The sequence below is a fragment of the Canis lupus genome, chromosome 26 (assembly GCF_011100685.1).
Source record: "Canis lupus familiaris isolate Mischka breed German Shepherd chromosome 26, alternate assembly UU_Cfam_GSD_1.0, whole genome shotgun sequence".
Classification (NCBI taxonomy): Eukaryota; Metazoa; Chordata; class Mammalia; order Carnivora; family Canidae; genus Canis; species Canis lupus.
The window spans coordinates 14,564,238-14,579,494 of NC_049247.1; the positions used below are offsets into that span (position 1 = coordinate 14,564,238).

General features: G+C 46.4%; 1 protein-coding gene across 23 annotated transcripts in view; it reads right to left on the reverse strand.

Moving 5' to 3' along the window:
• The window catches only part of KSR2 (kinase suppressor of ras 2), a 446,464-nt gene that overhangs the window by 242,602 nt on the left and 188,605 nt on the right, over nucleotides 1-15,257 (reverse strand). For all 23 annotated transcript variants that reach the window (XR_005379235.1, XM_038575248.1, XM_038575247.1 and 20 more), the window contains one exon: nucleotides 2,361-2,874. Coding sequence is in view for 22 of the 23 variants with exons in the window: in XM_038575248.1 (XP_038431176.1) it covers nucleotides 2,361-2,874 (514 nt within the window). In the remaining variant the exon portion in view is untranslated. The remainder of the gene's footprint in view (nucleotides 1-2,360; nucleotides 2,875-15,257) is intronic.

The window sequence follows — 15,257 nt, forward strand, 5'->3', positions numbered from 1 at the left end:
AGGCCACATACTGTTTATCCATTCACCCGCCGATAGACACTTGGGCTGTTTCCACTCTGGGGCTGCGGTGAATAGCGCTGCCTCCTGCCTAACTCTGGAGTCTCCTCCTGCATCACACACCTTGGTCCTGTAGCCACAGAGGCCTTCCATCACCTCCTGTCGATTCCTCAAATGTATCATGACCCCTTAACACCTCTTGGTGGGAAGACCTCCCACGCCCTCCACCTCCACCCCTTTTCCATCTTAACTGCTCCCTAGCCTTCAGCCTAAACATCACTTCTGGGAACTCTGTGTAACCAGACTCTCCCCAAGCCCCTCACTCACCTTCTTGCCAGCCCAAACTCGATCAGCTCCATCTGGTCATAAGCTCTGATGGTGCCCTGCACTGCATCTTTATAGCCTGTAACACTGTTTGTAATTACTGGACACAATTTTACAATATTCATGTGTGGTTATTTGATTAATGTCAGACTTCACAAGATCAAGGCTATGTCTTTTTTTGCTTCCCATCATACCCCCACCAACTAGCCCAGAGATGAGAATAAACCACATTTCATCAATTCTAAGACATACAAATTTTACATTTATCTCAGGATGCAACTTAACAATCAATGTATTAGATCCACCTGCATATGGTGATGAGAGCTCATAAGACACTGGCTCAAACAGTGAAGACCCTCACAGGCAGGGGCTACTCTGAAACCCCTGAGGGGTGATCGAGGGCAATAGAAGGGGTCAGGTGTGAGTCCCAGAGGATCCTGGGACCATGTTGCAAAAGTAACAGATGACAGCCACATCACGGCTTTCTATTGCTTGAGACAGGAGGAAGGGAGAAGGTCTGAGATTGGGGCAAGCCCCCTGACTCCCTCTGCATATCTGCTGAGACAGAGAGTCAGCCTGAGTCAAAGAGGAATGGGTACAGCTAAGGGGTGGGGGGTCTGAAAATCCCTGAGAGCCTTTGCAATATCACAAGAAGCCAAGTGAAGGTCAGGTGCAGCCAGCCAGTGCCTCTCCATTTTGTTTCCTACAGAAGCCTGGGCCAGACACTTTGTCTCTAGCTGGCCTCAGCCCCCACATGGGCCTTGGCGTGCAATGGAACTCTGTGCACTGATCCCCCACATCCTAGCTGCAAGGATCCCAGAGCAGAGATCCAGGACTCATATGTGACAGGTGCCAGACTTAGAAGCCTTATGGTATCTCCTAAAGATTATAAATTATCATTTTTCTGTTCTATACCTCAATGGCAATTTTGCTCAAGTGTAAATATTTAATACATCCTACCCACTTTCGTAAACCTGTTTATAGCCTTCCTTCCATTTTTAATATACTGAGAACCTCAAAACAATGTAAGGGACCCAGGCCACAGCCTGCCTCCGAGGGACCCTGCAGAGGGCTTCCCTGTCCATCCTGCTAGCCATTATGTAGCTACAGATACCACATCACCCTCTGCTGGCAGCAAGATCCACCCCCCAAAGCACAGCCATGTATATATTGCACCCACTTTGATGACTGTCTCCCCTGGGTGCCTACAGGTCCACCCTAAGCTTCTGTATGAAGTCCTTTGCTCTGATAGTCTAATTCTCCACTCTCTGACCCACCCCTGACCCCAAGCAGACCTGACCATGCCTTCTCTTTAGAAACATTGAGCATGTCCCACATACATGCTGCCCAGTACAGCAGCCACTTGCCCCCATGGGGCTACTGCACACTTAGAATGCAGGGAATCTGAATTGAGATGAGCTGTAGGTGTAAAATACACACTGGATCTCCAAGCCTTCATATGGGAAAAAGAATGCAAGACACTTCGGTGTTAATATTTTATATCAATTCTATGTTGCAGTGGTAATCTTTTGATATATTGGATTAAATGACACATATTATAAAGATATCACTTGTTCCTTTTTACTCTTTTTAAGAAAATATAAGGCTAGATATGCAGCTCACAGCCTATTTCTCCGGGCACCAACAGCTCCAGCTCCGCAGAAGCCAGTGAGCCTTCCCTGTCAAGGACCCAGATGGCAAATATTTTCGGCTTTGCGGGCCATCCCCATCTCAGCCAAGCAGCATGAAAAGCACGCATGGGACAACACGCACAGAAATGAACCTGGCTGTGTCAATAAATGCAGATCTGGCCACTAGGCGATGGTTTACCACCCCCTACGTGAGAGAATCCATAGTTATAAAAAGGATTGTTTCTGGGAAATGCTATTCATTTCCTCATGGGCCCTCCAGGAAAAGCCACCTTTCATTCCACTGAAGAGAGGAAATGCAAGTGCACAAGGGGTGGTCCTGAGGCCATGGGGCAGCCCCTGACGGCCCCGGGGTTCAGGAGCCCCAGGGCACCCACCAAACACACTTACTTGGGAGTGTGGACCTCATCTACACGGTGACCCAGCTGGAATTCGTGAGACTTGCTTCGATGCAGGGCAGTGAAACCTGGAATCAGGTGGATCAGCTTCCGGGAGGAAGGCGGTGGGGTCCCTGGGGGCTTCAGCTTGTTCTTCCTCCTCATGGGTGGTGTGCCAGGTGGGGTCACGGTGGTGACGATATTGGGGGTGCGTGGCGGGGTGCGGACCGCGTGCCGCTGCCGGGGCGACGGGGGCAGGGAGCGGTGGCCTGATTCCAGTGGTGGTGGCGGGCACAGACCCGGGTAGGCATCCACAGTTAGCCTGTCCATGTGAGTGTACACGGGGGCCCCGGGTGAGGGGCTGGCATGACAGTAGTGCTGGACACACTTGGTCTGGACCCTGGGGCTCTGGGAGAGGTGGGTGCGGATCCACGGGGTGGGCTCCGGGGGGCACACAGGGTTGTTCTCCTTCCCCGTTTCCGTGGTGGGCCACTGGATGGTCCAGTCTTGTTTGGAAAGGTTGCCTCCTGAGTTGGAACAAAGGAGCAGAGAGACAACAGATAAGCCATGAGAAAGCCTGGCCAGTTATACTGTACGCACCCTACCAATGCATGTTACAGTGAATGTACCTTATGGCCTGTGCACATCACATCCTATATATACCACACTGTGCATACATGCTACCCTTATGCCCCTTACAGCATACATGTCTTATAGCTCTGCATCTTACACCATATGCACATGACATCCTATACACACTGCACTGTGTGTGCACATTACACTGTGTGCTCACTATACTGCATACCCATTTACATAAATTCATCTCCCCTCAGCCCCTCCAAAAAGAGAATGAAATCCTTCTCCCCATAATCTTCATTCAACAGCCCTGCCCCCCTCTCTCCTGTGGCTGTGGAACCCACAATTCAAATGTCCAGGCAAGCAAAGGAGTTAATTCTCGCCTTTTGAGGTTCCAAGGGTCCTACTTCCAGCAATTTCAAGGTGATTTAAAGAATTTTCAAGGATAACTTTTCCCTTCCAAAGCAATTTTACTAGCTAGCCCCAAATGAGATACATGAATTCTGCAGAGGTCAAGTTCGTCCCCAGTCACTCCCTGCCCACTTATTCGGCCACTGCACACTTCTCCCAACTCTGCTCTTGCCATGAGCTCAGGAACACCTTCACCCAACACCTTCTGAATGTGCCAGGCACTATGCTTGAGAAAGGTGTAATAGATCACACCCAGTCCAGGCTCCCTGGTACCCTAGACTTAAAAGTTCTGTGAAGGAAAGACACGACAGACAAGAAAAGACACCCATGAAAGGATTTCAGAGGAGGATGAGTGCCAAGTAGGGAGTTGGGGGTGGGGTGGGGACCAGAATAGATGTGATAAGAGAACTGGCAAGATATGATAAGAATTGGTGGATGGTCACCAAGCTGTGGGGCATGTCAGTCACAGACCGCTATGCAGCCATGAAAAACAATGAACTATTGAACACATAGTAACCTGGGTGACTTTCCAGAAAACTGTGCTGAGTAAAGAAAGCCAACCCCAGGTTCCATATTGGAAGATCCTATTCATGTTCCATTTTTGAAGTGACCATGTTTTAGAAGGGGAGGATAGATTGATGGTTGCTGGGGTTTAGGGACGGAGGACACAGGCAGGAGGCAGATGGGTGTGGCCATAAGAGGACAAAAGCAAGGGACATGTGCACTGCTGGAACTGTCTGCTGTCTTCACTGGGGTGGAGGATATGTGAACCTACCCAGTAATGAAATTGCATAGAAGTAAATACACACACACACACACACACACACAAGTATAAGTAAAACTGTGGAAACCTGAACAAATCCAAAGGATCAGGAGGTTGCAACGAAGTCAATAATCTGGTTGCGATGCTGTACTACAGTTTCACCAAAAGTTACCAATTAGGAGAAATTGTGCAAATGGTATAAGGGATCTGTTATGGGCTGAGTGTTTGATTCCTTCCTAAATTCTGACGTTGAAATCCTAACCCCCAGGTGATGGTACTTGGAGGTGGGACCTTGGGGAGGTGACTGGGTTACGACGAGGTGGTACAGGTGGAGCCCTCGGGATGGGATTCGTGCTCTTACAAGGAGATGAAGACACAGGTGGTCCAAGGAAAGAAAGGCCATGTGAAACCTCAAAGGTGGTTGTCTAGAGGCCAGGAAGAAGATCCCCAACAAGAACCAAATCCACCAGTACCCTGATCTTGGACTTCCCCTCCAGAACTGGGAGAAGTAATGTCTGTTGGGTAAGCCCCACCCCCCAGTCTGTGGTATGTGTTACAGTAGCCTGAACAGACTGTAACAGAATCACTCTGCATTATTTCTTATGACTGGATATCAATGTATAATTAGGTCAATAAAAATTTCAAATGAAAAAATTAAAAATAAAAATGTTGGGGGTCGGGCTGACACTAAGGAAGTGACATGTAAGCTGGCATTGAGAACAAGAAGGGGATTGCCAAGAACCAAGGAAAGAGCATGGCAGGTGTGGGGTGAGGGGAGGACGATGTCAAAGGACAAAAGCACACAGGTAGGAAGGCCCCGGTTTAAGTTAAACCAAAAAAAAAAAATATTAAAAATCCAATTGTGCATTAATTTTTTTTTACTCATTTGCCATATTGGAGGGGTAAATACCAATGTGGTCTCTGCACAAACTCCATGCTAAGAGATACAAAAGCATGAGGATCAAAGAAGACCAGGTAGACAGACTCCAAACCCATCTAGGTTAGGGCAGGCACTTTCTTAGGTCCCTTTTTGGGGACCTTTTAGGGGTGCCTTCTCCAAAGCAGTAAGCCCAAGGCATGGTGATAATGAGATGAGTGGCCCAAGGAGAGCGTGAAAGGACAGGTGAGGGACAGACCACCAGGACCACAGGCCAAACTGCAGTGTGGATTTCATGCCACATTCAATCAGAAGCCAGTGAGAGTTTTGATAGAAAGCTCCTTTCTCAAAGATCCTGTTTGGACAAGGAGAGCCCGTGAAGGGTTTTGCAGTGTGCCAGGCAAGAGATGATGCTGGTCCCCGCGTGGGGAGTGGCAGCAAAGATGGAGAGAAGTAGTTGGGGAATCACTGCACGACAAAGCAGGACCTGGTGGAAGGGCCCTCCCATCACAGGCCAAAGAAGAGAAGAGGGGCAGAAACAAATTCCAGCTCATGGTCGACTAGCAATAAACATAATAATTACTATAAGGACCATAACAAGAGCTAATTTATAGAACATTTGACAGTTTGCAAAGTGCTTTCATGAACACTGACTCACTGCCCCATTTTTAATTAAAACTACTCATTTGGTTATTATATATTCATTATAGAAAAATTAGAAAATTCGGATAAGGAAAAAGGCAATGTAGCTCCACAGCCTAACCACCATCCCTATTAATGTTTGGCAGTGGAGCCTGCCAGATGGTTTTCTGTACATATTTTTTTAAGAAATACCATAAGATCTTAATGATTTGTCATCTGCTTTCTTCACTTGTTATATTTGGACCGCTTTACATCTTATTTAATTTTTGTAACTGTGTGCAAAGGGCCATATTGATCTCTACTTTGTAAATAAGGACATAGATGTGCAGAGATGAAGATGGGCTCAAGGTCACACCGGATGAAGATGGGGGACTGGAGCTGGGATTCAAACCCAGGACCTGGGCCACCCCAACAACCATGCCCCAGGAGCATCTGAAACAGAGGGCTGGGACTTTATCAAGGATCCTGGGCCATCATAGATGAGCCAAATGGAAATAGAAACTGGAGTGAGGGCTCATTTCTGACACTGGTCTCCCTCTTCCCTTCTCCCAGACTTTGCCAGAACATTCTACCAAAGTCACCATCACTATGGTGGTGTGTAAATCTTCAAATTTAGAGTTACACATTGTGAATCCCATGACTAAGAGCCAGCTCTGGAGTCTTGTGACTTGGCCCTATGTCTGGCTACCCGCTTACTGGCTATGTGGCCTTAGGCACTTATCTGATCTGAGTCAGCTTTACCACCCGTGCAATGGGACAACAATAGGACCTGCCTCAGGGGAACAGTATGAAGATAAATGCAACAACACAACTGATGTGCTTACTTAGCCCAGCACCTGACACCTGCAGGAACTCCATGAATGTTAGCTATGCATATTGTGATTCTCAGCACTGAGGTTGAGATATGGCATTATCTCCCCTTTAAAGAGTGTGCACTTGTACTAAGAAGTGTACATGTAGCAGATGCTACCATCACCCTTGCACCTCCCAGAAGCTCATGCTCAGAGGGGCTGAAGAGCTCTGATTACTGGGAGCAGAGAAAATCAAGCCCAGGTCAGCTTCTCCATCACCCAGCAAACTTTGGATTGGTGTATTTGCTCAGGATATACAAACTCATCATCAAATAACCTAAATAAAACATGTTTAAGAGAGTAAATCTATTTTTTTAAGTTATCTTAATCATACACTGCAGTCCAAGGCCACAGAGAAGCACTATGGAGGTTATCGCTATGGCTCTCATCCCCACCCCTTGGGAACTGGAAAAAAATGTGGGATTTGTGACTCTGAGAGATCTGGCTTAAAACTCTGATTCTACCATTGATGAGATGTGTGACTTTGGGTAAGTTACTTGATCTCTCTGAGCCTCAGTTTGGGGATCTGTAAAATGAGAATAATCATGGCCCCCTTGGTTGGGGGGTACAATGAGGATTAAATGCATTCATTCACCTGAGTATTTCACAAATATCTGAATGCCTCTCATAGGCCAGGCACTGCTCTAGACACCAGGAGAGAACAATGAATACCAAAAAGACCAAGGCCCCCATCCTCACAGAGCATATGTCTTTAGTGCAGAAAAAGAGTAAAAGGGGAATGAACAAACAAGTGACATATATATTATCCATTATATGCCATTTAAAATGCATTGTCTATAATAGTCAGTGGTAGTAAGTGCCATGGAGGAAAAGAAAGTGGGCAGCACAGGTGCTGGCAGGCTACTTCAGTCAGACAAGGGTGAGGAGGTGACAGTGGACACAAGCAAATATCAGAGCCAGTGAGGGGTGAGCTAATGAGATCAAATGAGTCATGCCATCGGGATGCCTGGGTGTGGCTCAGTGGTTGAGCATCTGCCTTTGGCTCAGGGCGTGATCCTAGAGTCCCGGGATGGAGTCCCACATCAGGCTCCCCACAGGGGAACCTGCTTCTCCCTCTGCCTGTGTCTCTGCCTCTCTCTGTGTCTCTCATGAATAAATAAATAAATATTTTTTTTTTTTAAAATGAGTCACATAATTGGCACAGAGTCTGGATCACCACATTGCACAGACCGATGGGCAGATGATGGAGGGTAAGGAAGGCATCTATTCTGGATGCCCGGGACTCATCCACTTTGCTCCTCAGGAACTCGCTCCATGCCAGCCCCTGGGATTGGTTGTCCTTCCTCTGCCTGCAAGGTGCTTGCAGTCTGGCAGGAGGACTGACAAGGAAATCAGCATTCACTACAATTCCACTCCCGGGTGGAGACCCAAAGGAAGTGAACACAGGCACTCGAATGCTTGGATGTGACTGTTCCCAGCAGCAGCAGGCACAACAGGCAGGAGGTAGAAACAGCCCCAATGTCCACTGATCTGACAAATGGATAAACAAAATGTGGTATGTCCCTATAGTGGAATATTATTATCCTGTAAAAGGGAACGAAGTGCTGCCATGTGCTACAATTTGGATGAACCTCAAACATACTACATTCAGTCAAAGAAGCCACACCCGAAAAGCCACATTGTATAAGATCCCATTTGTGAAGTGTCCAGGACAGGCAAATCTAGAGACAGAATATGGATTCATGGCTGCCAGACACTGCGGGTGGAGGGGGGACAGGGAGCAGTTGTTTAATGTGTACATGGATTTCTTTGGGGGTGATAAAAACATTGGGGAACTTAACAGAGGCAGTGGTTACACCACATTGTGAATGCACGAAACGTCACAGAACTGTTCCCTTTAAAATGGCCATTGTTCTGTGAGCTTCACTTCGATGAAGGAAATAAGTTAAGTCCCCACCATGTGGAACAGGGTATCCGATGTCAGAGAAAGGGCAGGTGTGTGAGAGCAGAGGCGAGCAACCCGGCTCCTGGTGAAAGGGTAGGGAAAGGCGTCCTGGAGGAGGTGGTGCCTACACCCAGAGCTTGAGGTTGAAGGAGAACTCGCTAGGAGAGGAATGGAATCCAGAGTGGAGGGGGGAAGGGTAGAGATAGGACAACAGAGTCAAGGCCAGAAGATGACCCAACATGATGAGTATGGAGGACTACAAGTGGCTCAGGTGGCAGGGGCTACCTGGAGGGAGAAAGACATTCAAGCTGAGGCCAGAAAGAAGGACTAAGGAGGACCATCCAGGGACTTGCTCTCCTAAGAGCAGGGGGATATAGAGAGGGAGGGGTCAACTCAACTGGTCCCCTGCTGCTGGCCTCGCAAAGAGAGGTGGTCTCCCACAGAGCTTGGGTCTTCAAACCTGCAGGAGCCAAGGGTGCCTGGCCATAGGCCAGGGAACGGGCAAGGCCGAAGCTCTGTCTGCCACATCGTGCAGCTGTAAGCTCAAGGCTTGGGCCCCAGCCCTCTGGTCCTGCCAAGGGAGCAGTTGGCACTGCCCCAACCATAAATGATTGCAGCCAAGTTCCTGCCTGGCCATACGGCCATATCCACAAGACTTGGGCCCCCAAACCCCTGTTCACTCCAAGGGCTGGCTCTCCCAATAGGCGAATGCTGAGAAGTGGTGTGGGTGTGGAGGCCAAGGATCTGCCCATGATATCATTGTTATACCCCAGCCCCTGGTCACACCAGGGCAGGGGCTCGTATGTCCCTAATCATGTGGCTTAAAAATCACATAGCCCATTGGGATCTCTTTGCCAGCAAGTCCTGCTGGAGTCCAGTATTCTGGCCCTGGCCCTTTTTGTGGTTAAAGCTGTTCCAGAGACCCTGGGGCATGGGTTTTTTTTTTTTTTTTTTAATTCCAGTATAATTAACCTACAGCATTATACCAGGCTCAGGTGTACAATATAGTGATTCAACACTCCCATATATCACCCAGCGCTCATCACAAGTGCCCTCCTCCATCCCCATCACCTATTTCCTCCATCCACTCACCCACCTCTCCTCTGGTAATCATCACTGTGTTCTCTATAATTGAAAGCCTGTTTCTGTCTGTCTCTATAGTTGAGAGCCTGTTTCTCTCTGTCTCTCTCTCATTCCCCTTGCTCATTTTTTGTTTGTTTGTTTCTTCAAGTCCACATATGAGGGAAATCATATGGTATTTTTCTTTCTCTGATTGATTTATTTCACTTAGCATTATACTCTCTAGCTCCAACCATGTTGTTGCAATTGGCAAGATTTCATTCTTTGTTATGGCTAATATTTTGTTATATATATATACACACACAAACACACACACACACACACACCCCACATCTTTATCCATTCATCACTCAATGGACACTTGGGCTGCTTGCCTATCTTGGGAATTGCAGACAGTGCTGCTATAAACATAGGGATGCATGTATCTCTCTGAACTAGTGCTTTTGTATTCTTTGGGTAAATATCCAGTAGTGCGATTGCTGGATCACAGGGTGGCTCTATTTTTTAACTTTTTGAGGAACCTCCATCCTATTTTCCACAGTGGTTGAACCAGTTTGCATTCCCACCAACAGTGCAAGAGGGTTCCTTTTTCTCAACATCCTTGCCAACACCTGTTATTTCTTATGGTTGTTGATTTAGCCATTCTGGCAGGTGTGAGGTGATAGTTTTGGTTTTCATTTCCCTGATAATAAGTGATGATAAGGATCTTCGCATGTGTAGGCATCTATTCTCGCTCAACAGGACCCACTGCGTGTAGGGAAGAGTCACGATCAGATGAGCATTGAGGAAAGTTGTATCTAGCCAGAGCATGGGAAAGGGATCAAATAGATCAAAGGTAGCAGCAAGATCAGCCTGAGGCCACTGAAAACATGTGAATGGGAGATGATGAGGACCTGGGGCAGGGTTGTGGCAGCAAAGATGGAGAGAAGTGCATTGACTGGGCACAAGTAGAGGAGGAAAAACCAAAACAAAAAAAAACAGCTAACATTTACTGAGAACTTACCATGCTCCTAACACTGTCGTATAATTTACATGTACAAAATTATAGAGCTACACAACAATCCTAGTACTAGGCAAACATCACTCTATTTTCTAGATGAGGTTAAATGACTTGTTCAAGACCACACAGCTGGGAGGAGGACAGCTGGGGCTGCAGTCCCCATCCTTAAGCCTGACACTAAACCAAGGTTGACCTTCTGACTCCCAGCCTGGGTCACATGGTGGCTTGTGGCACTGATCACAGTGATAGGAGACACAGGACAAGGAAACAGAGCACAAAGGAGGAGGTAAGCTTAGGGTCACATAGGCTGAGCCTGGGGCTCCTGCAGGACATCAAGCAGGAGATGCCCGGGATGCAGTAGAACCTCCCCTGCACCCCCTGCCTCTCCCCAGGAGTTCTGAGATCACTGCTTAGGAAGAAGTTATTTTTCCAGGCTGAGAAAATGGATCATGAGATTCTAAAAAGTCTATCCAAGAGTCAGGCTCAGCTTAGATTTTTTTTTTCTTTGACAAAGACATGATGTTCATCTCTGTCTCCTCTCCCATTGGATCCCTGAGTCTCCAAAGCAGACATCTGTCCCATGGCCCTAACTGACAGGTCAGGATGGGGAGGGAATGAGCACACCACCCACTGCCTGTCTCCCTCAGAAGGAAGAGAGACAGCTCCGTGTTTAGAAGACTTGCTTTCTGAACTGCAAGAGTAAGAATCAATTCTAAACAAACACCGAGCAAGGAAGCAGGAATTTTTATATGCACCGAACACCTGAACTTTGCAACATGAAGCTTAGTACTTAACTTGCTCTGACCTTGCCTCACTGTGACTTAGCTGCTCCAAATGTAGACTAAGAATCACAGTAGAGCTTCCCCCCTAGGATTGTCATGAAGATTAAATAAGACAATGCAAGTAGAGCAGTTGGCATAATTTCTGGCATCCAGCCGCTGTAGTATAAATGTTCATGTAAAATGGGAGTAAAACATCTATTTCATATGATAATGGGGAGGATTAAATGGACTAGGGGTAGTGGAAGGGAGGTGGGCGGGGGGGGGTGACTGGGTGACAGGCGCTGAGGGGGGCACTTGACAGGATGAGCACTCGGTGTTATACTATATGTTGGCAAATCGAACTCCAATAAAAAAAGTATACCAAAAAAAAATGAGATAAGCACATAAATCAACTTGCATTCAAGTGACTATATCCCTGACCTTGTCCTATAGAAAGCAAACCCATGAAGCAAAAGCCAATGAGTATTTATTACAGTTAAACTGTATCCATCAAAAAGACATGTTGCAGTCTGAACCCTCGGTATCCATGAGTGGGGCCTTATTTGCTAATAGGTTCTTTTTGGATGTAATCAAATTAAGATGATGGAACACTGGATTGCAGGGGACGGGGGAGGGGACAGCTAAATGCAATGATCAGTGTCCTTATAAGAAAAGGAGGACCCCAAAGGAAAGACCATATGAAGACAGAGGCAGATATCAAAGAGATGTAAATGCTAACAAGGAATGCCAAAGATTACCAGCAGCCCCCAGGAGCTAGGAGAGAGGCACAGGGCAGGCTCTCCCCCAGAGCCTCCTGAGGGAGCATGGTCTTGCCGGTATCTTGGCTTGAAACTTGGAGCCCCCAGAACTGTAAGAAAACACATTTCTGCTATTTAAAACCACTACTTTGTCGTGGCTTTGTAGTAGCAGCCCTAGGAAATGAAGACACTCCTCAGCCAGGAGCCAAGGACACTTACTGACATGACTGACGGGTCATGACATAAAAGTTAACATTTGGAGGGCACCTGCCGGACTCAGGGGATTCAGCGCTCATCTTACCTGCCCTGCAAGATAGGTGTTATTGACCCATTTTATAAATGAGCTCTGGCTGAGTGATAGGACGTGGCTAATGTCCCATAGTAGGTAATAAATCTACACATTTCTCTTCCTTTTTTGCCACATGGCATTCTGCAATTGAGCTGGGACCTACTGCCCCACCTTTCTGAAGCCTACAAGTCCCTCCAAACACACACACACACCTGTACCAGGTTCAAGAAAGCACCACATTGCCCCAAGAACCCCTGCCCTAAAGTGGTTTTAAGTCTGAGAGATGAAAAGAGAGCAAGCACAGCTTTACCCCTGCCAAATTCCCCGCTCCATCAATTACTCTTCCTCTCCACCTCTACATTTCAAAATCAGAAGTTTGGGAATGAAGAAGCCAAGTGCCTCATTTCATTATCCAAATTGCCAGCTGCTCAATTGACAGGGATTCGGCTTCTCTCTGCTGAGGCTTCAGAAGTGCTTTCACTGATGGGCTGTATTATATCAACTCTTCTCCTCTCTCTTTTGATCCTCTTTTTAATAAAGTCTGAGGGAAAAGGGTAATTTTTCATTTTAAATAGGGAAGGTGTGGTACCAAGGTGCTCTGGGGGTTATTAATCGTGGCTCTTGCTATCTTGTCATCCGTTTCTGGAAAATCATTTTATTTCAAGTCTCGAAATGGGCGGGGAGAAGGGAATAGGTTTGAAGAAATGAAAGGTCTGAGGATTGATTAAAGACGTTTCAAGGTGTAGGGTTTTTCTTTTGACATTCTCCGATAAGGGACTAAGAGAAATAAAAGCCATTCTCAGGGGAGAAAATGATTTCAGAAAGTCTAGGCAAGTGTCTAACTTCTTTGTCCCTTCCCATTAAAATTTTATAAACAGGCAAACGGGTGACTTCGAACTTGTCTGAATTTCAGAGCCAGCATCAGAAGGCATAGATGCATTAGCTCTTCAGAGGCAGAGGGAAAAGTCTGCAATTCCAGCATCACCACTGCTTGTAATTTTCGTGACTATTTCAAAACCCTTGTTAGTTTAATCCTTACAACTTTCTAAGGAGAAACACAACTTTTAGATGGTGACTGAATATATTAGATTGAAGTCATTGGGGGAACAACAAAATAAGTTTTTTACTTTCAACTTCCTAAGTTTGCATCAAGAAATGAAACTTTTAGATGTTGGTTGAAACGTTCCGCTGGAGTCATTGGTAAAAGAAGAAAAGTAACAGTAACAATTATTATTACCACTAATGACTATTTATTGAGCACTTTGTGTCAGTTAGTGTCCTAAGTATTTTAGATGCATAACTTCACATTATCCTCATAAGACCCAGGGAAGAAAATGTTGTTCTTGTCTCCATTTTGCAGTGGAGAAAGTGGAAGATTATCAGAGAAACTGAGTTGCCCAAGATCACACAGCTAGTAAGTGGTAGATTGGGGTCTCCAGTCCAGGTCTGTATCCCTCACCATCATGACTTTCCGGGGAGCCTCCCGACACCCTCCAGAAATGAGAAAACCATCCAGAAAGCCCTCAAAAGGCTAAATCATTTTACACAGACCTTCTAGATCAGCACCGGGAGCAATGCTGTCCAATTCTCCAAAAGTCAAATATGACACTCGTTTTAGCCACAATTTCTGAAAGAGTGAAACCTGAACCCCAGGAAGAATTTCAACTTTCTAGTAGTACTTGCAAAAAAAAGAAGCAAATAAGGACAAATGAAAAACACAGTTGCCAAAGCATTTCAACGCTGGCAAGAATCTTAATCTAAGACCTCATTAATGAGCTTGGCATCCGGCCGAGCCGTGGGTCCCGCTGGGCACTGCTCTCCCCAACCCTGGCGTCCCCAGGCAGAACCAAACAAATGCACCGACCCCGGTCTGTGGAGGTCATCTGGGAGAATGGATGGGGCAGGGAGCTTGGGCTCTGACCCAGTAATGCCTCTCAGGCTCTGTTCTATACAGCATTTGCAAGCTTATTACCCACCAAAAGATCCCGTGAGGTCAACCTCCAGTCACTAATTTCAGGGGAGCTTTCCTGTTCTAACAAAGTTCTTTAAAAAAAACTGGAGTGCATGGGGCACCTGGGTGGCTCAGTGGTTGAGCATCTGCCTTTGGCTCAGGTTGTAAACCCGGGGTCCTGGGATTGAGTCCTGCATCGGGCTCCCCGCAGGGCCTGCTTCTCCCCCTGCCTATGTCTCTGCCTCTCTCTGTGTGTTTCTCATGAATAAATTAAAAATCATTTTTAAAAGTTTTTTGAAAAAAAAAAAAAGAAAACTAGGGTGCACTTCACATTAACCATTTTAAGGCACAGAATTCAGTGCCATTTGGTACATTCACAGTGTTGCCTCTATGAATTCCAAAAATTTGTCATCACCCCAAAAGAGAATTCCATGCCCATGAAGCAGCCACTCCTCCTCCCCAGCCCCCCTTCTCCTGGCCCCGGACAACCACTAATTTTCTGTCTCTTTGGATTGACCTATTCTGGATATTTCATATAAATGGCATCATACAATACATGGCCGTGTGTGACTGGCTTCTTTCACTTCGCGTACTGTTTTCAAGGTTCATCAATGGTATCGCATATATAAGAACCTTACTCCTTTTTGTGGCTGAATCAGATTCCATCATAGGTCTATACCACATATCGTTTAGCTGATCATCAGCTGATGGTCATTTATTGGCTTTTGGCTATGATGAACAGTGCTGCCACGAACATTTGCATATAAGTTATTTGTCTGAACAACTGCTTTTCATTTCTTTGGGGGATATCCCCCCAGGAGTGGAATTGCTGGGTCCCGAGGCAGTTCTGTGTTTAACCTTCTGAGAAACCACTGAACTTTTCTACAGGAGCTACACCATTTTGCATTCCCACCAATAATGTGCAAGTGTTCTGTATCTACACATCCTAGCCAGCTCCTGTTATTTTTCTTTGATGATGATGATGATAATGATGACTGCCATCCCAATGGCATTTACCAAATCACTTATAATAATGGCCATAGCT